We start from the raw sequence: 26212 nt of genomic DNA, 5'->3' as shown, positions 1-26212 counted from the left end.
AAAACAGATTGAATTGGAATCCTGCTATCACCCCAAGTTGGAACTTGGAACGTGGTTTATTGAAGTAGCAGACTTTACGTGGACCTGGACTGGCCATCTGTGGAGCAATGGCTAGTAGTGCCATACACTCAACCGATCTGCCACTCCAACGACAGATAGGGTGCTCTGGGTCCAGCAGATGGACAGGCCTGGGAGTATTTACAGCCGACAGCCGCACTTACATCATCAGGCGGTTGTTAGCCTTAAAGTGCCAGGACCACCACGTCTGATGCTGAAGATGTTGGCTCTACCAGCTCATTTATACACACAACCTATAAAAAAAACGGGGGTTCTTTCGGAATAGATAACCATGGAAGACATGACTTATGGATTGGGTATAGATGCCAGATTTAGAAGGATATGTAATTAAAAATGTGTGAGTTGCCCTCTGATGTGCGTTATTCAATGAGAATCTCATATGACCCCATGTGTCGTTAAAAAAGAAATGATCAGCAATGCTTTCTCAGAAGATAAATTTAATCATTTTAGATAGGACTGCGTCAGGCATTTGACAAACCGTGCTTAGCTGAGCAGGTTGTTTTTTGCAGTGATCACGCGTCGTTTACAATATTTTACAGAATAGTGATAATCAAGCAGGTAATTAACATAATTTGCAAAACAATTTCATTGTTTTTACGCTAGCCGTTTGCCGTCTTCACTTTTGTTGTTGACATTGTGGGGTAGGCTTGCAGGGATCTAAAAAAAAAAATAAAATAAAAAAAAATCAGTAAAAAATATAAGGTTATGCATTTGGGGGTTAGAATGATAATGAGAATATTATGTGTTCAGTCCTGGAAGTTAATTCTTGGAATGTTCAAATTTAAGTACATTGTGGTCTTATTACTGTCAACAATCAACAACATCTTCCTGTTGACTGGACAGTTTTAAAGGTTGCTATGGTGACAAATCCACTTTTGCAAATTTACAATCTGAACAGTTTTTTTTATACGTAACATTTAAATTCTTGGATTTTTACTTGCACGGTGATAAAAAAAATACATAAAAAAATTAAATTAATTTTAATTTAATTAATTATTATTATTTTTTTCAATTACCTGGAGGAGGGCATTTCTGAACCGGTTCCGGGCATTTTGGCTCAGGCTTGCAAGCTAAAAACAAAATGAAATTATTTCAAGCTGGGACAGATAAATGTACTAAAACAACAAAATCTCATATAAAGCATAATTATTCTTATTTTTTTATATATTTTTTTTTTTTTTTTTTTTTTTTTTTAATTAATACATTCATTAGGCATATGGTTCCACTGATTAGGGTGGAGAAACGGGCGACTAGACGGGACGGTGAAAATTCTAAATTTCTATGTTTCTTTTAACACAATAGGATTCATGGAATGTTCTTGACACTGAAGGCTGCTGATCAATAGACAATGTTAACCCATTCCTTTCTACAACCAACACTAATCTTTAAATCCCATAAGAAAACAATGAGTCTGCAGCCGGGATTATCTCCTGGCTTTGCTAAATTGTCAAATGAAACCAAAAAAACCCCACGACAACTGCCGCCCTACGCCTTCTTTTATTGTCGCCTCCATGGAGAATGTCAAACATAGCATTTTTCAAAAAACCATAAAAACTCAAACTTTAATCAGTCGTCGGTCTCATCTTAGATTCTGGAGCCTATCCCATGCGTGTTTAATTGGCATTAACCTCTACTTCTTCTATCTACAAGCGATTGCACGTCCGACTTCCATGGGACTCAAGTCCTACTCCGTCTTGATCTCTCCAAGCCTAGCTTCCTGCTTTCAGGATTTGCTTGGCCTTCCCCCCCCCGATAAAGCTCTCCGAAATCCTACGTGACTCTTTAAAAAGGTATGGTATTGGCCCAAAAAATGGAGTCCCCTTGACCAAAAAAAAAATAAAAATCCCATGTTTTATTGGACCAATAAGTCTATATCTCAACTCCTCAGTAAAGGGTGGAGATTGAGATTGTTGAAGAAGAAAAAAATTAGGAAAAGCGAACATTTCATAAATATTTTTTTACACATTTTTCAAAGATGGACCTTTAGAACCCTACAGTGGTTCCTTAATAAAAATTTTAACTTACGATCTTGGCATTTCTGTGGTGGTGGGCATGGATCTGGACATGGATCTGGGCACTTCTTCTGGTGTCCTCCTTTGGCAGACATCTCGGTTGGGTTCTGTAGCTCGTACGTCCGACCTCTACGAAGGCAAAATATGATGTGGGATCTGTCTCGATCTCTCCCAAACCTGGCGCTTTTTATACATAGACACGGAAAAGATTGCGCAACACACTCATTACACCCAATTATTATTACACAAGAATCTTAACAATTATGATATTTTTTTGTTATTCATTTTAAAAATAATTACTCGTTCGTCTTCCCCGAGGGCTGTTTAGGGCTCTTTCATTCCTCCTGACAGATACACACACGCCTTTCGCATGAAGATAATAGGCTTTATTTCCGTGATCGTTTACGTGAAACGCTTCAAAGTATATATTATAAAATCATTACATTGACTATTAAGCTTTAATTGGGAAAAAATGATTCCGCGTGCTCTGAATACTTGGGCTGCCCAATCACAGTTTTGTCATGGACGTGTTCGAAATTACTTGATCGATATCGACATTTTTGTGATGGCCTCCATTCTTGGGCCTATAGAATTCTATAACTTCCTGAATAATAACTAACGCACGTTGATGGGGGCTTTTAGGGAAATAATCCGTTTTCTGTGGCGCCTTTGCGTCCCGTGGCAATGTTTATGAATAGGGCAAAATGAAATATTGAATTTAATTATATCATTTCATGACATAATTATATATTTTATGATTTAATATTTATGTTAATTATTTTCAAGAAAGGGTTGAATATTCAACAGGGCCAGAAATGAGGTTCCTAATGCTGCGTCTAGATGCAAATCTGTTAAATTCGGCTACGTAGCAAGGGCAGGGCTGACTATCATCCTACGCATGCCAATGGTATGTAAACATGTTAGGTGGGCTTGCGTTTCCACTACTATTGGTGGTGCTGGGGAGTGGGCAGAGTCGGGGTGGTCCTGTCCATCCTCGGAGTTGCGAGGCGACCACGTGGAAGCTGCCGCCGGAGGCCTGTGGTGTTGTTGCATTTATTCTATAGGTCCGGAGGATCCGAAGTCAGGAGGGATCAGAAGGTCCCACAGAATTTGGACAGTGGGGCATCTACCCTGACCCTGTATAATGCATAGTTCAATGAGTGATGGAGTGTTACTGATTTGACCACATATGGTACAGGACCAGCAGAAGCTCGCTGAGGTTGGACCTTTCATGATGATCCAACCTCTCCTGCTCTCCCTTTAGTAAACAGACCCCATTGGGTTTCACCTGGAGCCTCCGGGAGAAGTACTGCTTCCCTGGGTCTCGGGGTCAGTTTTCCTATTTTTCAAGGAAAGGGGGTGGTGTTTGACCACACCCACTGCCTGCCGCAATAAGACTTTCTGGGATTGGCCTTGCCCCATGCTCAACAAGCCCTGCTTCCATGTGTGGCTAGCCCTTCCTTTTAAGAAGCTACTAACCTGGAAGATAAAATACTTTGGGTAGCCTACCCTAGGAAGCTCTGAGGTATGGCCACGAGTCAACCTGGGTCAGAAGGTGGACTGGGCTAAGCCATATTTGCTAGTTTTATGGAACCGTCATAAATTAATGAATAAGTAAATAAAGTGTCTGTCTTTTGTCTGTTAGGAGGCACTGTTTCCCATCAGACTTCATACCAGCAACTTATTAAACGTGGCTATCCACACCCTCCAGTATTTTAACCATATAACCCTTATCAGATCTGGCACTTGGTTGTGTTCTCTGATTAACACATAGAAACCGCACCAACCGCTGAGTGTTCCCAGAAAAATTATACATTTTAAGACAACTTTTCGGGGAGGGTTTGGGCGTTCAACAATAATAGTTATGAAAGCGTTAAATTATGCTGAGTGGGTACCAAGGCATAGCCGCCAGATGTTGGAGACTCCAGACACATGGTGAGTATGTGACGTCCGTTATGCTTGGTGCCCCAATTCACCAATAAAAACCCCCTCCCTGACAGTGCTCAGCGTTCTTCTGTGGTTGTTCTTTGGCTTCCCTATTGGCTCGATTCCCTTACCTATTGGCTCGATTTCTGGACTCTTGGTTCCTTTTGTATGTTTCCTTATTGGACATTACTTTCGGGACCCAAACAAATCATTTCACCTTTGTTTGAGAATAAAACTTATGGAAAGTAATGTGTCTACCTTCGGCGTTGCCCCGAGGCTCCATGTTATGTGCGCTACATACCTTTACTCAACACCTTTTCAACGTGCGTGCTTTTGGCTTCCCTTTTTGTATCAGAGCGGAGGCACTGGTATGGTGGGCACACTGCAGGAGTACTCCTGACACTCAAGTACCGTGTACTGACACACATGCTAACTCCATTCACTAGCAAACACACATATGCTGACACATATCCCCTCCCTCTCATCTCATACATGGTCTACCTTGACCATGTCTATGGTCCATGTGGACTGCCATGGTGGTGCCGTCCTTCTCCCATAGAGACACGTAACATTGAGCGCCTTGATTACCAGGCACCAGGGTGCTGTGCAGCCACTGTGAAATGCTACCTAATGTGCATCCAGTCCTGAAGCTCTACGTGATCTACATGATTGTTCCATCACTATTAATTTCTGTCCCCTTATTTTTTTTATCCTGAAGTCCTCTCTCCCTATTGTTAAGGATATGCTTTGCCCATCACACTTCCCACAAGCCTTGAAGATGGGGAGGACAAAATTCCCCTGTAAAATAATGCCTATCATTGCATTTAGTCCTCATCTGTGGCCTTCTTAGACCATGTGGGTCTCCAAATTCATGTAGGAGACTTCACGCCCTACCCTCATGAGAACGGCATGCCGAGTATGTCTGTAATTAAGACGTTCCTGCAATACTTGAGACAAAATGTTTTATGATGCTCAGGCACGTAATGCGGTGGACTTTACCTATCGATCTCTGGATTGTAACTAAAACTATACCAACATTTTGAACAGAGAAGAGTGGGGTAGTTCTTGGCACCTTACTCCTTATCGGCTGCCCCGCTTGCTGATGTTTCTGATCTAGATTGTTCATCTTTCGATTCTGATAAAATGAAACCGTATCTAATACATACTTTGAGAAATAATATTACACAGCCCGTAAGGAATGCAGACAGATAATTATTTTAATGATTATTCCTCCTCATTAATTTCTCTGTCACCCTATTGTTACATTCTAGATTGATGGTTCAGGCAGTCTTGGAAGGGAGAGAACGTCAGAACAGAAAAAACTGATTAGGTAATGCTCAGTCTCAGCTTCCATTAGGTGAACTTTTAAACAATTACACTTTTTCTGTAATTTCGGTGATTTTAATGGTACGTTTCCCCTTTAAAATACCCCAAACCTACAAATATCTGTTCATTCATAATTAAAGAGATAGTTTAGTCCAACCGGCTATCAAACAGCCCCACCAATTAATAATTGGTACCTTACCGTTGTACGTACTATGTATCCTTTCACCAGACTGAAAATTATAATAATAATAATAAAAAAAAAATAAAAAATAAAAAATAATAATAATAATAATAATAATAATAATAATAATAAAAAATAATCACAATAATAATAATAATAAATAATAATATTAAAGATAATAATAAAAATAATAATAATAAAAAATAATATTAAAGATAATAAATAATAATAATAATAATTTATAAAAAGATGCATTTCCAGAGCTGCAGTGCAGGAGCTGATGGACGTGGAAAGAGGCAAACTCATAGGGAACAAAACGATAATTCAGGTTTTCATAATCAAAGGACCAAAATATTTTTTTGTTATTTATCCCATTCGGTTGTTAAACCTTGATGTTTCTTTTCAATAATCGACGAAGCCGCACACATTATACATCATTTTTGTTCAGGAGAAGTAGGGCCGTTTTGCCGCATAGAAATACATAACACATAATAATGAGTTATTAGTGATAATAGATTAAAAAAAACATAGTAAAATAAAAAAAAATCACATTTTACAAACATGCTTAAATGTTCACAGAAACTACCGAAATAATGTTCAGTCATATCCCACATATTACATATTACCCCATATTACATATTTTTTATACTATTGGCTTAAAGAGTCTTAGGTATAGTGATTATTTGTATTTTTTCACTTATAATGGAAGGGCTAGGGGGCATTATTTTTAAGTGGGAAAAAAAGGTTTTTTGTTTTATTTATTTCTTTTATTATTTTCTTTTTTTTTTTGAGTTTTGTACTGTTCTCAGTGCAGTATGTCAGTGATTTATTTCAATGTTTCTATCATATCTCCCTTTCTCTCTTCTCTCCCTATTCTCTCTCTTCTCTTCCCTATGATGACTGGAGGGTCCTTTTAAGTACTTTTAGCCTCCTATTTCACGGTCTATTTCAAAAAGATTACATAATATATTTTTTTTAATTTATAATCATTAAAAAAAAATTATGTAAAATATTTAAACATTTTAGATAAACAAAATAAAACCTATATAACACACATTGATCCTATTATACATAAAGCGAGCTATTGAGCGTCGTCATATCTGGGTCAAGCTTATTTTATAGCTAATTTTGTTATTATCGTAAAGGCTTAATATTTTTTTTTTTTTTTTTATACCGTGGTCAGTGACCTTAGTTGTTGAGTTCCATTAAAAAAGAAAAATATATATTTTTTTTTTTTTAATGATGCGTAGATCCACACCAATTGTGCATTGAAATAGCAAGGTTTAATTATTTCTGTTTTATAAATTAATTAAATTTAATTAAGACAATAAAACAGGAATTAAAAAAAAAACCATCCATTTATAGGGCTACTACGCCATCACGCCTATTTAGCTAACGGGGATACTTGTGTGTAGTCCTGGGCTGTAGCCTCACTTGACCACTTTGGTCAACCAGCAACGTGGGCCTCCAAATTCACGTCGGAGACCTCATCCCCTCCTCTCAGGAGAACGGCATGCCGAGTATGTCTGTAATTAAGAAGTTCCTGCAATAGTCGAGACAAACAAATTTTATTAGGAGCTTTCCTACCAATCCCTAGATGTTGACCATACCAACATTTTGCTCTAAAAAAAAGAGAAAAATGGTGGACTCATTGGCCTCTTGCTCAACATTGGCTGCTCCGCTTATTATTATTATTTTTTTGTGATCTAGAATGCTCATTTCTCTCTGAATTCTGAAAATGAAACCATGTCGAAAACATACTTTGAGAAGGAAAGAATGTTACCCAGCCCTTAAGGAAGCCAGACGGACAATTATTTTAATTACTTTTTAATAATGCAATGTCATCATTTTTAGGGTCTTTTGAGTAATACCAGTGACTATACCAATAACAAGTGTTTCACAACGAATCGGCGCACGTATAAAAGCACCGCTCGATAGCCCGACATCATACACAGTTCCTTTCCTTTCAAAGTTTCAACCGATCTCTTCGTCTCTAACCGAGAAGAACGATGTACGGACAGCAGAAGAAGAACCAAGAACCTTGCCCACCATCTCCACCACCCCAAAAATGCCAGGAACGTAAGTAGGACCATCGTTTAGTAGGCTTCTAGTGCTCTTTTATTCGATGTATTGTATTTGTGATGTGTATAGCAATATAACAAATTGCTTTTTCTTCTTCTAGCCTGCGAGCCCGAGCCTGTGAAAAAATGTCCTCCTCCCCAAGGTAAGCCAAATCCAAGCCAGGCCTAATAAATCGTGCCGGTGACAGCCAATGAGTCATAGAAAATATCGAAAGTTATAAGAAATTCTTTCCAACTGTTAAACGATACGATCTATATTTCAAAATAAATAATATTCCGATTTGTTATGTTTTTCGAACCTGTCCATGTCAAACTCTCTGCATTTATAATTAAGGGTCTCTTGAAATCTAGTCCATTTTGGGTTCATTGCTCTTGTGCTGGCCTTGTTTTGTTAACGTTGTTTGAAGGAGAACGGAAGAGTCTATTCACTGAACTATGAGTCCCATGGTCCAACTCATCACCTTCACTGTGCTTTATGATGGGCCACCTTTGGCGATGTTCTTCTGTAGAAAGGAATGAGCTGGACCTACATAGTGTCTAGACATGAGATGGAGAGGCCACTCAAGCCTTGAAGTCCAAGGTGTGTGCTTCTGGTGAAAACGCTGGTTGATGTCCTCTGCCATACTCTTGTGATTGGACCCACAGAGTACCACCGAGTACCCAGCCTCTGTCTTCATGGTCTTCCATCCTCGAGAGGAGGTTCAACGCCTTCATTCAACAGGCTCCTGTTGAATGAAGGCGTTGAACCTCCTTTGGGTTGCTCATTCATAACGCATGGTGAAGATGATGCATTTAAATGTCTTCTCTGATGGTAGCTCATCTACTATCCTCGTTTTTTAGTAGGTAAACCTCAAAATAAAATGAAAAAAAAATTTGTGGACTAGTACTGAAGTTAGGTTTTAAAGAATTTTTTTTTTAAAAAAAATATATATATAATTATATATTTTTACACTCTCTAAAGTAATAATTAAATGCATTATGGGTAACTTAATTCTTTATAAAACGCTCATGTTTGATTTGTTTTGTACACGTTATGTTGCAATGTATTCAATTATTTTTAATTTTATTATATTTATTTTTATTTATTATACTTAAAATTTTTCAAACTGATTGGTTGTCTGGATAAGACATGATTATCTCTTTTAATGTATTTTACTAAATTTGTAAGAACACATTATTATTAAAAAATAAATAAAAAAACATATATTTATTTTATATAATATTATATTATATGTTATAAATTGTTATATATTATTTTAAAATATTTACTTTAAGACCCTTAGGGAATAAAACCGCAAAACATTTTTCACCTTTAGAAAAGTAGTAGAGTAGTTATGTTTGGTTTGTAGCCTTTGCTGTTATTTTACTTAATTTAGAAAACCTTTTTTGTTATGCCGATCCACTCCGTGTTAACCGCGTTACCGTTTTGCCTTTAATCAGAGCCAAAATGCCCCGAACCAGTGTCAAAATGCCCACCACCCCAAGGTAAGAACGTTTCTTAACCGTACCCTTTTTAAGTAAATATCTTTTATCTTTTTTATAATGTTACATTGTTATAGAAAGCTTCCAGCGTAAATGAGCTTTATGATAAATCTATTCTGTTCTGGATGATAATCATCTCTGGGTTTGACCCGGAGTCTCCGGGTGAAGCAGTGCTCCCCGGGGTCTCCGGGTCACACTCGCGTTCTCCTAACTCTATTAACGCTACTTGGGGATAGCCCTGCCCTCCCGTAGCTAGCCACACCCATTGATTAGCCAGGCCCACGCTGCTGTGTAGATAACCCCGCCCCTGAATAAACCACTCCCTTAGGAGATGGAGAACTCCAGCTATGATGATAATTCAGCAGATTTATTTCATTCTTTTATGGCATAGTTGTCTTTCTAGTAACTTCAGTTTATGTCAGAATGCCATTCCCTCTTTAAAGGTGCTGTTCCACTTTGATAGAACATTAATTAGACTCTCTAGTATGTTTTTACATAAAAAATAATTACTTAATTACTATGGCAACAACCCATCAATACCAGCTTTTGTGTCACATGACAAGTGTTCAAAGCAACAACAAAAAATTCGCGTTGATGCTCCTAATGCTACAATTAGTTACAAATGCGTTACATTCAGCAGGAGTGGAACAGCAGCTTTAATGATATATTGATAACTATAATGTATTTTACTAAATTTGTTAGAACACTTGTTTGTTGGAATAATTGTTAAAAGTCATTATTATTAAAAAAAAATAAATATATATATTTTTATTTTATATAATATTATATTATATATTATTATAAATTATTATATATTATTTTAAAATATTTATTAAATATACTTTAAAAAGATCCTTAGGGAATAAAACCGCAAAAAATGTTTCACCTTTAGAAAAGTAGATACCGGAGTAGTTATGTTTGGTTTGCAGCCCTTGCTGTTATTTTACTTAATTTAGAAAAAACGTTTTTTTTTCTATTTTGATCCAGAACCGCTGTGTCCTGAACCGGTCACAAAATGCCCACCTCCACAAGGTAACATTTTTAGAACTTTGCTTTTCTTTTGTTATTTTTTCTTTCTTTCTATTCTTAATGACGACCCAGTCCTGCAGCATTAACGCGTTACCGTTTTGCCTTTAATCAGAGCCAAAATGCCCCGAACCAGTGTCAAAATGCCCACCACCCCAAGGTAAGAACGTTTCTTAACCGTACCCTTTTTAAGTAAATAACTTTTATCTTTTTTATAATGTTGCATTGTTATAGAAAGCTTCCAGCGTAAATGAGCTTCATGATAAATCTATTCTGTTCTGGAGGATAATCATCTCTGGGTTTGACTCGGAGTCTCCGGGTGAAGCAGTGCTCCCAGGGGTCTCCGGGTCACACTCGCGTTCTCCTAACCCAATTAACGCTACTTGGGGATAGCCCTGCCCTCCCGTAGCTAGCCACACCCATTGATTGGCTAGGCCCACGCTGATGTGTAGATAACCCCGCCCCCGAATAAGCCACTCCCTTTGGAGATGGAGAACTCCAGCTATGATGCTAATTCAGCAGATTTATTTCATTATTTTATGGCATAGTTGTCTTTCTAGTAACTTCAGTTTATGTGAGAATGCCATTCCCTCTTTAAAGGTGCTGTCCCACTTAGATAGGACATTAATTACACTCTCGTAATTACACTCTAGTATGTTTTTGAGTGAAAAAATAATTACTTAATTACTATGGCAACAACCCATCAATACCAGCTTTTGTGTCACATGACAATTAAGTGTTCAAAGCAAAAAAAAAAAAATTAGCATTGATGCGCCTAACGCTACAATTCGTTACATTCAGCAGAGGGAGTGGAACAGTAGCTTTAATGATATATTCCAAAAACTTTTCATTCTTTTATCTCCTGGTTTACTACAAATATTAAATGTGCCTGATTTATGATAATCGTATACACCGAGTAATATTTCTTTACTTTAGAGCCGTGCGTCCCGCAGGATCAAAAGTACTGGAAAAAGTGAACACCGGAAAAGTTTGGGAATTCTTCCTCGTGGACAACCTGAATTACGTCAAATTTATATCTCGTTTCTTACTGTAACATCTATTTAATCAATGAATGAATTAATATATTCGTACTGATTTGTTCTATTAATCACACAATAATTAAAACATTTTCCCGCATTTAATTCTGCGTTTTGCCTGGTTGTATTAAATATAATAATGGCTGTGTACGCAGGGTATAGATAGGAACTGGTTGGATTGTGGGCGGGCTTGGACTGGCAATCTGGCCGCTGGTCGACATCTCCAGCAGCAAAATGGGTGCGACTAGCGGCTGGATATGTCTGGCGCATGCTATAAAACCAGAAAAAAGTAGCATGTGGAAGCATATCCAACTTAAAGAATATTTATTTCATAGATCTGTAAACTGTATGTCAACTGGAAAAAAAAACTAGAAATCTGAAAAAAAATATTAACCTATAAATAATTAACTAAGTTTAAATAAATAACATTTACTGAACAGATATGGTACATCATAATTCCTATCACTATATACAGGCCAGACACTGATGGTGGTACAGCTTAATTCCATCACTACATACTAAGCCAGACATTGACGTGGCAGGCCTCTATATATTAATAGAAATAATAGATAAATGACATATCTGTCCATATTTCACTTTTCCCAAGTTCAGTACTCTATAGAAATGAACGTAGTCAGTGGTAGATCCTTTTTAACCGGCCCATGGAACAATCAGGGGAGGGGAGTGACATTCGTTTTGCCACCTTTAGATCTGGACATCCTTAAGTTAAAATTGTCTCTTACCTTCAAACCTAATTGGTAAAGAAAAAATAAAACCTGTATGTGGTGTTAAAAAACAAGGCTATGGATACCGAGGAGCTTCCTAGAGCAGGCTACCCGAAGATCTCCTTCTTCTGGGGGAGTGGCTTTAAGAAGGGGCAGGGCTGTCTTTAGTGGGCGGAGAATGGGATGAAAGTGGGCAGGTAATGGGCATAACCAAATGTCCCTCCCCTATAAGTGACCCAGGGAAGTAGGGAGTCACCCAGAGACTCCGGGGACACCTGGAGAGTTCTCAGGTATGAAGTTATGTACCCCAAGACAAATACTTCTCCTTTAACTATGGAGTTTATAATAATAATAAGAATCCCACAACAAAGACCACGCAAAAATACCCCCAGGACTTTGAGCCCAGCCCATCAAGATACGAAACAATCATTTTATACTTTTATAGCGATTTATTACAGTCAATAATGTGTCATCGGCAACACAGATTTTAATAAATACAGTTTGTAAACCACATGTTTTTTTGGGATTCAGAGGGTCTACGGTTCAGTGGCTTCGAACGCCTCCTCTTCACTTCTTCACGCACTGCTGGTCCTGAGGACACTGTGGAATTGGCTTACACGGCTCTAAAGATACAAACACAAGAAAGCGTTAGATATTCGTTAAAAAAAAAAAATACATGAAAAAAATAAAATATAATAAAAATATAAAAAAATATATAATAAATATATAATAAATAATAAATAAATAAATATATAATAAATATATATATATAATAAAAATATAATAAAATATAATAAAAAATAATATAATAAAAAAAACTTTCGTTTTAGATCATGACCTCTTGTTCTAACGTCTGTGAAATATACTTGTGCTATGATAAATCTCTTTTAATATTTAAATGTTTATTTCATATCCACTCTCTCTTCTATCCTACAAGCTGCGCCTGTTGAGATCCCCGTCGTTTTTCCTGATTTTTATCTTGGAATTCATTTTTCATTTTAATAAAAAAATAAAAAAAAAATAGGATTAAATGGAAAAAGTACAATAAAATTCTGTCTACGCTTGATAAGAGTAGTCATATATTTTTAGTGTTCTTATAGTGTTTTGATGAGTTCAAATAGATGATTACCTTGTGGTGGTGGTGGGCATTTTTGCTCTGGTTCTGGGCACACCGGCTTGCAAGCTGAAAGAAAAAAACTAATATTTTTAATGGCCCTTTACGTCAACATTACAACAAATCTGAATTCTTGAATTCTACTTTGTCTGCTAATAGCAATAAATTAAATACATATTATATATAATTATTATTATTATTGTTGTATTATGTAGGTTGTTGCCATAGAAGCGTAACAAAACAAATAATTTTGGGATGCTTTATCTCATTTAATTAACAAGCTTGATGTAATCATGATGTAATAAAACCAAATCATAAATTAAAATTAAAGCTGATCTTTCCCAATCTGCAAGCAATTTACAAGTTTTTTTTTATTTTTTTTTTTATTTTTTTTAAAATATTTTAGCCAAAGTAAAAAAAAAGACTGGAAACTTACGATCCTGGCATTGCTGGGGTGGAGGGCATGGCTCCGGACAGGGCTCGGGGCATTTCTTCTGTTGTCCTCCTTTGACTCCAGACATGGTTTTAAGGTGAAGTTCTATTGATAACAACTCCAGAATAATCAAAGGTAAAATAATGAGCCGTATCCGTCTCTGGGTTCTTTTATACACAGTCGATGACACAGGCATTTCATTTCGAATACCTTTTTATTGCTCAAGATCCCCAACGGTTGCGAAATGTTGTATTCATAATTTGCATATAATTGTCTCCCTGCCCCGGTGGTTGGGTAACAATCCTGAAATTTCCTTCCTTGTTTGATTGCTTTGCCATTTTATTTTAATTTTGTAAAAATTTTTATCTGAGGTTCTCCCCCCACTGGCCAACGATCCCCATTGACCTCCAAAGCAGGACAGAGAGGCAGCTACTTGGGATAGGGACTGTCCTCCAAAAAAAGAGGACTGTTGGGAGGTCTGCATGTATGTCGAAATGTACAACTCCATATGAATGTATATATAAAAAACAGAACAAATAATATAGTGTAATATAGTTAACAAAAAATATTTCCGGATCCAGTTTCTTCAAGTAGATATGTGTTCAATGGAGGCATAGAAGGGTTAATGAATAATAAATATTTTTTTTAAAAAAAGATATAAAAAATATTTTTTTTCTCCAATATGAGAGTGCTTTCATAAAGCTGCAGACTTCCATAAAAAAAATATATAAATAAAATTAAATAAAAAAATCAAATAAATAAAAATAAATAGAAAGTCTCTCAAGGTCCACTCTGCTCCTCCTTATACAGGACTGCTCATTGCCTACATTTAATTGGATTTTTTTTTGTTAACTATATTACGCTATATTGTGTTTTTTCCCCCTTTCTGTTTTTTATACATACATTCATATGGAGTTGTATATTTGGAATTTGTAAGGTGCCATTCCTTTTATTTTTAACACTTGGGCGTAAGAAGCGCACTATCCTAAATTGATCAAATTTATTTGTCGATATTTCTGGTTGAGACACAACACTCACTTAAAAAAAAAATAAAAAAATTATAATAATAAGTTTATATCATAGATTCTACATGACAAATATTTTTTTTTATTTATTATTAAATGTTTCCTTGTTTGAAAAAAAAATTCTAATAATAAGTTTATATCATAGATTCCACATGACAAATATTTTTTTTTTATTTATTATTAAATGTTTCCTTGTTTGAAAAAAAAAAAAAAAAAAAGATTTGAATCAGAAGTGAGTAATGCCGATTAAACTTAACTGGGATGTTCTTAGGTTGGGTTTAAGAGGTTAATTTTAGGTTAGTATCACCATCATATAGATATAACCAGTTCACTGCATTCAGGAGTGCAATATGTCTTGCATAGGAGGGTGCGCCTATGTCTTAACCCCCTACAGGACCGGGGCAACCTACCCATGACCCCGAGCGGTCAGCCACAGCCGTCGCACCCGCTATTCCCGGCATACACGGTGATTCTCCACGGGTTTAACTGCATGATGAAGCGGATAGGTCCTTGAACTAGAGAGGAGCAGTAATGCCCCCCAGGAGCGGTTCAGCCTCTCGGAACCGCCTGTCGATCGCTATACTGTCCAAACTTAGATACATAATATACGGTATTAATATAATTGGTGACTTTTTAAAATGACATGACTGCTTAGGCCTATAGCATCCATTCAGATATCAGGAGACTACCTTTACTCTTCCCCAATATGCATACCTGGGAACTTCTCGGGTCCGGCTACCCGGAGCCTTCCATTGCGGGACGCTGCCAGGACTGCCCACTGACGGCAGCGGAAAACACCCCCATTTCAAGGAAAAAATGGGCAGGAAGCGGGGCGTGTCAAGACCCCGCTCCCGCGACCCGGAGGATTCGGGTCTTGACCCGGAAGAACCGGAGGAGCAGCGTTCCCAGGTTCCCAGGTATGCCAGTAAGATACCGGACACAAATATGTGGGCAAGGGCTCAACCACAGCTTTATTGAACAAATATTCACCGCCAGGCCAATTTGAGGAGATTGACCAGCTGATGGCTCATCAAGCAGTTACACCCAATGAATGCATCAAGAGCTTCAAACCAGTATTGCCAACAGCCCACACTGGCTTGGTCTCTCCCAATTTTTAGTTGTGGATACCACATAGTCCTCTTAGGAACTGGCAAGGTGACCACAAACTAAACAGAATATTAATCCATGTTAATCACCAGCGATATTGAGAAATAAACAACTGCCAACTGATGACCAAGTTAGCAGGTCAAGGAGGTAAGCCCATCATATTCACCAAGAGCTTCAAACCAGTTGTATCGGCCACCACAGGCTTGGTCTCTCCCAATTTCCGCTGTTGTGGAAATAGCAAAATTTGTCTTTTTAGCAGTCCATTCCGGGCGGGACGGTGGGAAAAATCCAGATCTTCTCCCTGCGTGATCCTGGTTCACAAGGAAGTAAGAAAGTGCCACCACTGCTTGGTACAAAGTTGTAAACGTGACCAATGAATGAGAGCGACACAAAGCATTCCTGCATGGGCCAGCAGTCATATCCCCCTTACCCATTGGTCCACGGGGGGCACATTCCTTTAACAAATATTAGTTTCTCCTGAAGGAGACTAAAACGGGCACCAACCCAAGCTTCAAGGAAGAGAGGTATAAAAAATGTCACAATTATTACTTATTTATTCAGAGAAAGATGAGTAATGATTGATAGATATAAAAAAATGAAGAAAATATCCATGAAACTAGAAAGGTGACATTTTTAACCATTAAGGAATATAATCATTGCCCTGAGCATTGGGAAGAGAGACAAAAAAAACATCTCCACCCAAACATTAAGGAAGAGAAAGACGTTTACCGAGATCATTTACCTAACAAATGTCATAATTACGAGGGGTTTCGAGTAGCAGAGATGACTGAACAATTACCCAACGTGTGTCACAACCGATGGATGCGTCACCCCGGCCTATAAAAGCTCCAGACTCCCCGAGACACACACAGTGCGTTGTTTGATCTTCGTTTATCTCTGACGGACCATCTGCAAAGCTCTATCTAGAACCATGTCTGGAGTCAAGGGAGGACAACAGAAGAAATGCCCGGAACCCTGCCCGGAGCCATGCCCTCCACCCCAGCAGCAATGCCAGGATCGTAAGTTTCAGGCACATTAAACATATTCTGCATTGAATGGCGATGGTCTTATCAGCATGCAGCCGCCTCGATTCTTCCTATAATCATTACTGATAGTGCTAGATTCCTATTGTGTGTTCTAGATTTTCTATAATACTTTTTATGTTTTTTCATCCATAGTACGCCATGCGGCTTCTATCACATTCACTGATCATTTTATAATAAGCAAATGTCTTCAAAAACCCATCTTCTTCATGCGATCGTCATTTATTGCCACTGGTGTAAAAATATCTAAAAATAATTTGTGTTTAAATATATTTTCTGCTGGGAACAATTCTCATGTGGAATAAAAGCAGGCACAGAAAAGCGTTTTGTTGTAGTTTTCATTTGATTAAAATGACAGATCTGCTTAAATAAATCTAAATAAAATAATATAAATATATTATAAAAAAATAATATAAAAAAATTATATCATAAATTAATATTACAAAATAATTGTTGAAGTGGAAAATCACATTTAATTATGTGAATAACCATTGTTTATATGTTAATCCATGTTTTTCTTTAATTTTCAGCTTGCAAGCCTCAGTGCCCAGAACCTGTGCAAAAGTGCCCACCCCCACAAGGTAAAAAAATAAACTATATTGTTATATATAATATATATTTTTTATTATTGTAATCATATGATAATAATTATATTATTTTTATATATTTATGTGTGCGCGTAAATGAACACAGAACATATTTTTTCTTTTTTGAGCATTCAAATATTGAAATCCAACCCCAATGGTTGGGATGGATGTACGGCCATAGAGGATCATTCTTTTTTTTTTTTTTTGAATATTTTATTTTTTTATTTAAAAAATCTTAAGAGAAAAAACATATCAATAAAGCCAAGTTATTACCGATCAATGCAGGCAATGATTAAGTAGATATTCTGCCTGAATGACTTCCATACCCTTAGATGTAAAGCCTGTCCTGCCAAAATACCAAATGTTTTATATTTCTACTTATATGATATTTTACGTTTCTTTAGAACCTTGCAAGCCAACCCCACAATGCCCACAGAACCAGCAGGAAAAGTGCGTGAAGAAATGAAAACCGCCATCCGGAAATCAGATTTATTTAAAGAACCCCCCGGGGGTATATTTATAAAATTCTGTTCATGGATGGAACTGATGTCACATTAAACGATCTAAAAACTGCTCTGTGAAGCAGCGATCATCATTATTGAGATCACTTAAATCATGGATTTCTTCCAAATAAACAAATTATCTTAAATTTCATGTTCTGGTTTTTTTGGGGCCATTGTGGTATAGACTGAAAATTCAAATGGGTCACACATTAGTTAAAACCAAGATGTATCAAGATGTGTCCCTGTGTCCCCTTTTCCTCCCATGAGCTCAGAATGTTTGCTGGGTATGAGGTCATCACAGGGTTCTACAGCCCTAAAGCTCCCGTTATTGTGTATAGAAACAGCAGGAAACGGCTTTATAAATTAAATTGTGTAAATAAAATGCATTGCCCTTTTCCTAAATAGCCCTAAGAAGTTACGTAAATAGATTTTGATTGGCCGAAAAGTAATATGAGAAAGGATTGGTTGAATCCCACCACCAGCCACGCCTCCAACCACACCCCCTAAAATAAAAGTGTCCCGCTTTGAACATTTGAAATGTTTAATGTATGATATTCAGTGGTTAATATAAACGGTAACAATAAAATCATACACGGTGCGTTAAAAGCCTCATTACACATTCTAGGGCCATTTCACTCTTTTCTTGTGATGTCATCACAATTCTTACTATAAACAAGGAGTTGTCTTAAATGGGAATTCCCAGGAAAACATATTTTTCTCCTTGAGTATAAACCCCAGTGATTATAGCGCCAACAATAGAGAATGAAGGGCGTTCTCGGAATTATTTGTATTATTCGGCAAATCACTTCAATGCGTTCCTTCCAAACTCACCACGGAAGATCAAGGGACAAAAGTAAGGGAGCGTAAAAACAACATATATTGTAATAAATCTTGTGATCTTTATGTTTCGTCGGTAGTAGTGAGATTTATGTATCCAGGCGCAAAAATGTGAGGCAGAGCAAGACTTTCTATTGCAGCTGTGTTCAATGATGGAGTGAATAGGAGAATGGTCAGAAAAGATAGTAGAGCGGACATTAAAGTGTTAATATAATTGCGATACTGTCACGGCGTCGGGACCTGTTGCTGACTGGCATCTGACATGCGGTTTAATAACTTGCTCGTGGTATACGGGTTCTGGTCTGAAGATGTGATCTTGGTTTCAGTATCTCAGGGTGCTTCTGCTCCTTCTATATCCGCTGGGTTAGAAGCTACTCATATGATCGGGACTCCTGCTCCTGTTCCACTTAAAATTCCAGCACTTTATCGGTATGACAGAGAACCAGAATCCTGCAGGGTGTTTCTGAGCCAATGTTTAATTCACTTTGAACTCACATTCCCAAGTTCCCATCTGAGAGGGCTAAAGTGGGGGGCCTCATCTGTTGGCTTCTCCACTCTGGGAGAAGGATTCTCTATTAGCGTATAATTGAAGGCTTCCAAAAAACATTTGACCCACCTGGAAAGCAGCCACAGCATCCTTGTCTCTATTGTCGCTGAGGTAAACTGGTCCAGTGAGGCTCCCATTGCTGCCTTTTATGAAGATCTATCTGAATGTCTCAAACATGAATTGTCTACCAGAGACCACCTTAAGTTTGAAGAATGGCTCTCATGCTGAACAATAGGATGAGAGCAAGGCACAGAAGGCCAAAAAGTTTGTTTCCTATCCCCTGACTCATGGCGATTCCTAGTCCACTTGTTGCTGTTTCAGGATATGAAGAACCCACGCAATTAGGGGCTATCAAACTATCACTGGCTCCAAAGGCCTGCAGAAGATCGGAGGGTCTTTGTCTCTATTGTGTTCAGAAGGGTCACTACACCAGATCTTGTCCTACCAAGACGGAAAACTACCGCACGCCGGCCAAGTAAGGGAGACTCAATTCCTAGTTCCCGTCTCCATAGAATAGAACGATATCTCAGTGTCTACATTTACCATTCTTGAGTACGGAGCCACGGGCTCTATCATTGACTCATCTTTTGTCTTTAAGCATTTAATGCCTCTCTCCAAGGCATTTCCTTCTATTAGTAACCCTGCTATTAATAGACAACCCTTGCTTCTGGCGATCATTACCCAACAAACCTTTCCGCTACTCGTTTGTGTGGGACTACTTCACCAGGAATCAATGACATTTTATGTAATTTAATCACCCAGATGCCCCATTGTTTTGGGCCTCCCATGGCTGCAATGGCACAACCCTACAATCAACTGGCAGATGGGTGATATGACTTCCTGGGAAAATTCCTTTCCCTCATATTGCCCAGAAAAGGTCTTAGTCAAATCTACATCTATTTCCTCTGCCACCCCCTCTACCTTGCCCAGTTAATATAAAGAATATGCGGATGTGTTTAATAAAAAGAGGGCTGAAGAACTTTCACCTCATCGTTCCTATGATTGCTCCATTAAGTTAAAGCTCAGACCTTCTACCTGCTCAAACGATCCTTTGCCGCAGCACCAGTTCTAACTTCTAACCCACCCAGATGTTTCCAAACCACTCGTGGTTGAGGTGGATGCCTCCGAGATTGATGTGGGACCAGTCCTGTCCCAACAAATAGAATTTTGTGGCAATCTACACCGGTTTGCTTGCTTCTCTAAGAAATTCTAGTCTACCGAATACAGCTATAATGTGGCAACATGTTTCCGAGGGGGCGAGAAACCCTGTTAATAATCTGACAGATCACAAGAATTTGGAATCTCAGCAACGCTAAAAATATTAAACCCTAGACAAGCATGTTGGTCATTATTTCTTTCAAGGTTTGATTTCATATTGTCCAGGATATAATAATATAAAACTTTATCCGTTATCAAGGCAATTCTTCCAATGATAAAATAACTCCTGAACCAATCATCCATCCTTCTGAAATAATTGCCTCTGTTATAATCCAATCGTCATCCCCGTTATTCAATAGAATTCTGAAGTTCCAGTCTAAAGCCCCCGTTCACAGTAAATGGCCAATCAGCCCTATGCTCATTCCCGCAACGGAGACATGTAATGTCCTGGTATGGGCTCATTCATCCACTCTGGGCCCCCGAGTGCTCGATGCATGCAGGATACAGTTTCCAGGGCCTTTTGGTGGAAGGGATATGGTCCTGAATAAAGGTCATGGGTCTCAATCACCTCAGTGACTTGCATGGCTTGGCTCTCAATGCAGACAAACCGGGGAAGTTTTGGCCTTTGTTCGCCCTCAAAGGGGGGGTTAATGTAAGGTCGTTGGTACCCGTTACCGGCAGACAGCTGTACTCACGGCGTGTACTCATCCACATTGCCGTTGGGTGGTAATACCTGCAGACGTGAAGTAGGGGGAGATAGTAAGGGTTCTACTGTTCCTCATGCAGGAGAATTTGTCTACTTTTTGTCTGCCTCTAGATAACCGCACACGGTATAATAAAATATAAATAATATATCTGCTTATAGATGGAGAGATGATAGAGACGTAGATAAATAGAATGAATACATCTGATATGAAACTAGAAAGGCGGCATTTTTTTATCTTACACTCCATTAAGGAATTTTATCATCGCCCTGAGCATGGGGAAGAAAAAACACTCATCTCCACCCAAACATTAAGGAAGAGAAAGAATTACCGAGATCATTTACCTAACAAATGTCATAATTACGAGGGGTTTCGAGTAGCAGAGATGACTGAACAATTACCCAACGTGTGTCACAAGCGATGGATGCCTCACCCCGGCCTATAAAAGCTCCAGACTCCCCGAGACACACACAGTGCGCTGTTTGATCTTCGTTTATCTCTGACGGACCATCTGCAAAGCTCTATCTAGAACCATGTCTGGAGTCAAGGGAGGACAACAGAAGAAATGCCCGGAACCCTGCCCGGAGCCATGCCCTCCACCCCAGCAGCAATGCCAGGATCGTAAGTTTCACGCATTATTCTCCGGTTAAAAATATTGTAAATATATTGCACCTAATGGGGACGGCGTGATCAGCGCACAATACTTGATTTCTCCTGCTAATAATATTACTAACTATGTGAGATAGCTATTGGGCGTTCTAGGTTTTTGGTAATACGTTTTGTGATTAATAATTTAATTATATATATATATATAATACACATAAAGATAAAACATATAATATTTTATTTAAGTGGAACGTCACCTTTAAAAACACATTGTGTGAATAACCATTAATATATCTTTCTGTTTAATTTTCAGCTTGCAAGCCTCAGTGCCCAGAACCCGTGCAAAAGTGCCCACCCCCACAAGGTAAAAATATTTATATATATATTTTTAATAATATTTAGTTTTTTTTTAAAAAAAATCTAATTTTATGATGTTTTTGTCTTTCTTTAGAACCTTGCAAGCCAACCCCACAGTGCCCACAGGACCAGCAGGAAAAGTGCGTGAAGAAATGAAAACCGCCATCCGGAAATCAGATTTATTATAAGACTCACCCCGAGTGTATATTTATAAAATTCTGTTCATCGATGGGACTTTTAAATTTGTGTTCCAAATGAATAAAATATGTTAAATTTAAAGTTTTGTTTTGTATTACTTTGGAGGTAGAGGTAGTGGCTATTATATGCTAATTAAGCATGGGTGTTTGGAGGGGGACAAAAATGGGACCCTGCCCCCCTCCCTGGAAATTGAAAGAGGCCCACTGAAGCAACAGCAGGAGGAGAAACCGTAAGCTATTAAAAGTAGGTAAACTAGACATAGAGGTAGGAAAAAAAACCCTGGTACCCCACAAAATAAGACATTTATTTAATTCTGTACACCCCCGGATGTCAGAGTGGTTTGGTCTGCTCTCTTCGTCTCCCTCTAGTTGGTCTCCTCCCCTTTACTCTGGCAGTTGCTCCTTTACAGGCACAGAGTCCCCACCTGGGCAGAGATGCAGTTTGCAGGCTGCAGACACAGGGTAGTTTATTTCAAACATGTATTGCAGCTAGGGTTAGTTAGTACTCTAGCTGTTCAGACTACATGTCCCATGACTCTCAGCCAGTCTGGTATGTTAAGCACTATGGCAAAGTAATACTCAACAGCTGGAGGTTAATATCTTAATGAGTTGACACTGCAGCTGCTGTGGAATGCACATCTCATGATCCTAAGCCATCCATTTTGAGAAATGTAATAACACAACTTTGAGTGCTAATTGTTACCACAACTGCTGGGAAACTACCACGTCTCCTATTTTGGTTCCTTTATGTCCCTTTGTTACTGCCCTCTAACTACCCTCTTTTTTGAGACCTCAGAATGCTTGGTGTGCATCAAAGAGCAACTCCCATGATGTTGAGCCAGTAACATTGCTAGTTAGTAGCTGGTAACCGTAGATTGGGCTTGGTGGTGGTGGTGGGGTAACACTACGTCTACGGTATAAACACTAATCTTTGTTGACTGCTTCTACAATAATATTCAGCCAGCCATATTGCTGTCACGGTCTGCCCAGGCTGCGGAGCTGCATATCTGTCCTGCTGTAGTTTCTCTGCTTTGCTTTGATCCATTCCTGGATTTCCTTTTGCTTTGTTCTATTTTCCATTCCTTGCTTCTGCTCCGGCTCTTTGCTTCAGCTCTGCTTCCTTTATTAGGTGTGCCCCACCTGTGTGTTCTGTTTGTCTCAGTCTGCAGTCTAAGGTATGTCTCAGTGCTATGTGTTTGGTTTCCATGTGTGGTTTGTTTTGTATCTTTGTCAGCAGGGATTAGCGTTAGGACCCACCGTCATTGGAGTACTTTGGCGTAGTGGTGGGCTAAGCATACTATGGCCATATCATGTGACTAAATCTCCAATAGTTATCATGTAGTCCTAGGCTAGTTTCTGTATTCATGTTTGTCTGTCTCTTATGTACCTTTGCCCTTCTTCCTTGAATCATCTGAGGATTCCGGTTCCTCTCTCCTCTCCCCATGTCCCTGTTAATATGTCCTATCCTATCTTATAGGAGAAGCGTCCGAGGGTTCCGGCTCCTCACTCCTTCCCCTGTGTTCCTTGCCTTCTTCCCTGTCCTTTGTTGTGCCCTGTAACATGTATGTCTTATCTGGTTATGTTTATTCCTTGTCTTGTGCCTGTTTATACTTTACGCTATTCATGTCATGTTTCTAGCCACTTCTCGTGTATATTTCATATCATGTTTCTTGCCTGGTCTCCCTTTCCCTTGCTGTGTTTTGTGTCTGCTACATTAACCCTTTGCTTAGCCTTCATTCTCCCAGCCTGCAGCATCCTGCACGTGATCCAGTGATATGCTTCATGCCTGCTCCAGGGTGCCTGCAGGATTCGTTTTGTTCTGGACTTCATCTGCTGCCATATCAGGGCGCTGGTGTTTGGCTGCACTATCCTAGGTGCTCAACGCTTGGGGGAGTGTGGTCACCCTGCAACCAGGCCCTGCCCCAGACTCCGCTACTGCATCGTGACTCCTGCAAACAACCATCGGGCGCGCTGGGTCCTTCCAGCCATCAGCTTGGACCTAGTCCGTGACACATGGCCGCAGGTAAAAGGCCAGGAGTTCGCGGAGTGGAGTTTGCAGCGTCAGCCCTTCCAGTGGGCCTCCGTATCCGTCTGCCCTTCCAGTGGGCCTCCGTACCTGTCTGCAGCATTCCAGCCCGGCCAGAGGGCTATCTATCATACACCCCACCAAACTGGGTTTTCTGTCGTGTGCACCCCATCAAAAGGGGTTTCCTCCTAAGCTCGCCCCTTCCGGTGGGCTTCCTCCTAAGCTCGCCCCTTCCGGTGGGCTTCCTGACTTTTGAGCCCTTTCCGTAGGGCTTCCTACCGAGCGTGCCCTTTCCGTAGGGTTTCCTGATGTGTGAGCCCATTCCATAGGGCTTCCTACCGAGCGTGCCCTTTCCGTAGGGTTTCCTGATGTGTGAGCCCTTTCCATAGGGCTTCCTACCGAGCGTGCCCTTTCCGTAGGGTTTCCTGATGTGTGAGCCCTTTCCATAGGGCTTCCTACCGAGCATGCCCTTTCCGTAGGGTTTCCTGATGTGTGAGCCCTTTCCGTAGGGCTTCCTACCGAGGGTGCCCTTTCCGTAGGGTTTCCTGATGTGTGAGCCCTTTCCGTAGGGCTTCCTACCGAGCGTGCCCTTTCCAGAGGGTTTCCTGCCAAGCTTGCCCTTTCCAGAGGGTTTCCTGCCAAGCTTGCCCTTTCCAGAGGGTTTCCTGCCAAGCTTGCCCTTTCCAGAGGGCTTCCTGCCAAGCTTGCCCTTTCCAGAGGGCTTCCTACCGAGCGTGCCCTTTCCAGAGGGTTTCCTGCCAAGCTTGCCCTTTCTAGAGGGCTTCCTACCGAGCGTGCCCTTTCCAGAGGGTTTCCTGCCAAGCTTGCCCCTTCCGGTGGGCTTCCTGTCATGTTCCGGAGTTGCGGCCAGCGACCCACTATGGACTCCCAGTATGAGTGCCTGTATCCGGGCTACCCTGGTCGAGTATTCTCCAAGTGGGCAACCCGCCGTGTACCCTGAAAGAGGGTTTCCGGAGTTGCGGCCAACGACCCACTATGGACTCCCAGTATGAGTGCCTGCATCCGGGCTACCCTGGTCGAGTATTCTCCAAGTGGGCAACCCGCCGTGTACCCTGAAAGAGGGTTTCCTGAGTTGCGGCCAGCGCCCCACTATGGACTCCCAGTATGAGTGCCTGCATCCGGGCTACCTTGGTCGAGTATTCTCCAAGTGGGCAACCTGTTGTCTGAACCTGAACCCGTGCCTGAACCGTGCCTGTGCTTGAACCTGTACCAGTCGTGTCTGCCCAGCAAGTGGGTTCCTGCCGTGTCTGCCTTGTCAAGTGGCTTATCTACCTTACCTTCGTCTGGATCTAAATGTCAGCTAGAGACTACTTCCTCAATCCTGTACAGTCATTCTGATTCCTGTTTTTGGAGGAGATTTGTCTACTAGCGGCAGTGCTGGTCATCGAAGGACTCCTACGTTTTTTGTATGCAGCGCTGGGGGGGTTATTACAGCGCTGGGGTAAGATTGTACCACATGGGTGCATTTTGGGTTATTTGAGAATTATGACAGATCGTGTAGATTGTAACTAATTGATAACGTAAATTACAAAATACCTCGAATGTGTAATGAGGCTTTTAACACACATTGGGAAAAAAGTACCGTATTATATATTTTTTGCCCATTTTATATGAAACATTTCCAAGTGATCAAAGCGGGAGACTTTTATTTTAGGGGGTGTGGTTGGAGGCGTGTCTGCGGATGGGAGTTAACCAATCCTTTCTAGGATTACTTTCTGGCCAATCACAACTGATGTATGTAATTTCTTAAGACTATTTTGAAAAAGAACAATGTATTTTATTTTATTCATCCGTTATCTGTGCTTTTAGGGCTCTAGAACCCTGTGATGACATCATACCCAGCAAACATTCTCAAATCCAAGAGAAGAGGGACATCACGGGAGGATAAAAGGGAACTTTTTAGGAAAGGATTTAGAAAAGGAAGGTATATTTTTAATACTTGAAATATCTTCATTTTAACCCTTATTGAATTCAATCCCAAATCCCAAAAGCAAAAGAAAACAGAACAGGAAATGTAATTAATATATTTTATTTATTTGGAAGAAATCCATGATTTAAATGATCTCAATAATG

General features: G+C 39.6%; 1 protein-coding gene and 3 long non-coding RNA genes across 6 annotated transcripts; 2 read left to right on the top strand and 2 right to left on the bottom strand.

The window, feature by feature from the left end:
• Window positions 1–495: 495 nt before the first annotated feature.
• Window positions 496–2260, bottom strand: LOC128468528 (uncharacterized). Its single transcript, XR_008345856.1, has 3 exons — window positions 2104–2260; window positions 1095–1148; window positions 496–735 (listed from the first exon to the last, which is right to left on the bottom strand). It is a non-coding gene; the product is annotated as an uncharacterized LOC128468528 (long non-coding RNA).
• Window positions 2261–7505: 5245 nt separating this feature from the next.
• LOC128468568 (small proline-rich protein 2D-like) lies at window positions 7506–17837 on the top strand. Of its 3 annotated transcripts, none has more exons than XM_053450323.1 (6): window positions 7506–7602; window positions 7706–7747; window positions 9045–9089; window positions 10074–10118; window positions 10228–10272; window positions 17588–17837. In XM_053450323.1, exons 1-6 carry the CDS (start codon window positions 7533–7535, stop codon window positions 17647–17649), a joined length of 309 nt encoding a protein of 102 aa, XP_053306298.1. In that variant the 5' UTR covers window positions 7506–7532; the 3' UTR covers window positions 17650–17837. The 3 variants fall into 3 exon arrangements, with proteins under 3 accessions (XP_053306298.1, XP_053306299.1, XP_053306300.1); XM_053450324.1 differs by lacking the exon at window positions 17588–17837 and adding an exon at window positions 11049–11239; XM_053450325.1 differs by lacking the exons at window positions 7506–7602; window positions 7706–7747; window positions 9045–9089; window positions 10074–10118; window positions 10228–10272 and adding exons at window positions 16402–16572; window positions 17127–17177.
• Window positions 12304–13560, bottom strand: LOC128468572 (uncharacterized). The gene is made up of 3 exons (XR_008345868.1): window positions 13425–13560; window positions 13004–13057; window positions 12304–12497 (listed from the first exon to the last, which is right to left on the bottom strand). It is a non-coding gene; the product is annotated as an uncharacterized LOC128468572 (long non-coding RNA).
• A 3560-nt stretch (window positions 17838–21397) lies between the features above and the next one.
• Window positions 21398–22174, top strand: LOC128468570 (uncharacterized). The gene is made up of 3 exons (XR_008345866.1): window positions 21398–21553; window positions 21852–21902; window positions 21990–22174. It is a non-coding gene; the product is annotated as an uncharacterized LOC128468570 (long non-coding RNA).
• The last annotated feature ends 4038 nt before the right edge of the window (window positions 22175–26212 follow it).

This window comes from Spea bombifrons, chromosome 11, assembly GCF_027358695.1.
Source record: "Spea bombifrons isolate aSpeBom1 chromosome 11, aSpeBom1.2.pri, whole genome shotgun sequence".
NCBI classification, from domain to species: domain Eukaryota; kingdom Metazoa; phylum Chordata; class Amphibia; order Anura; family Pelobatidae; genus Spea; species Spea bombifrons.
This window is presented reverse-complemented; position numbering and strand designations above follow the sequence as displayed.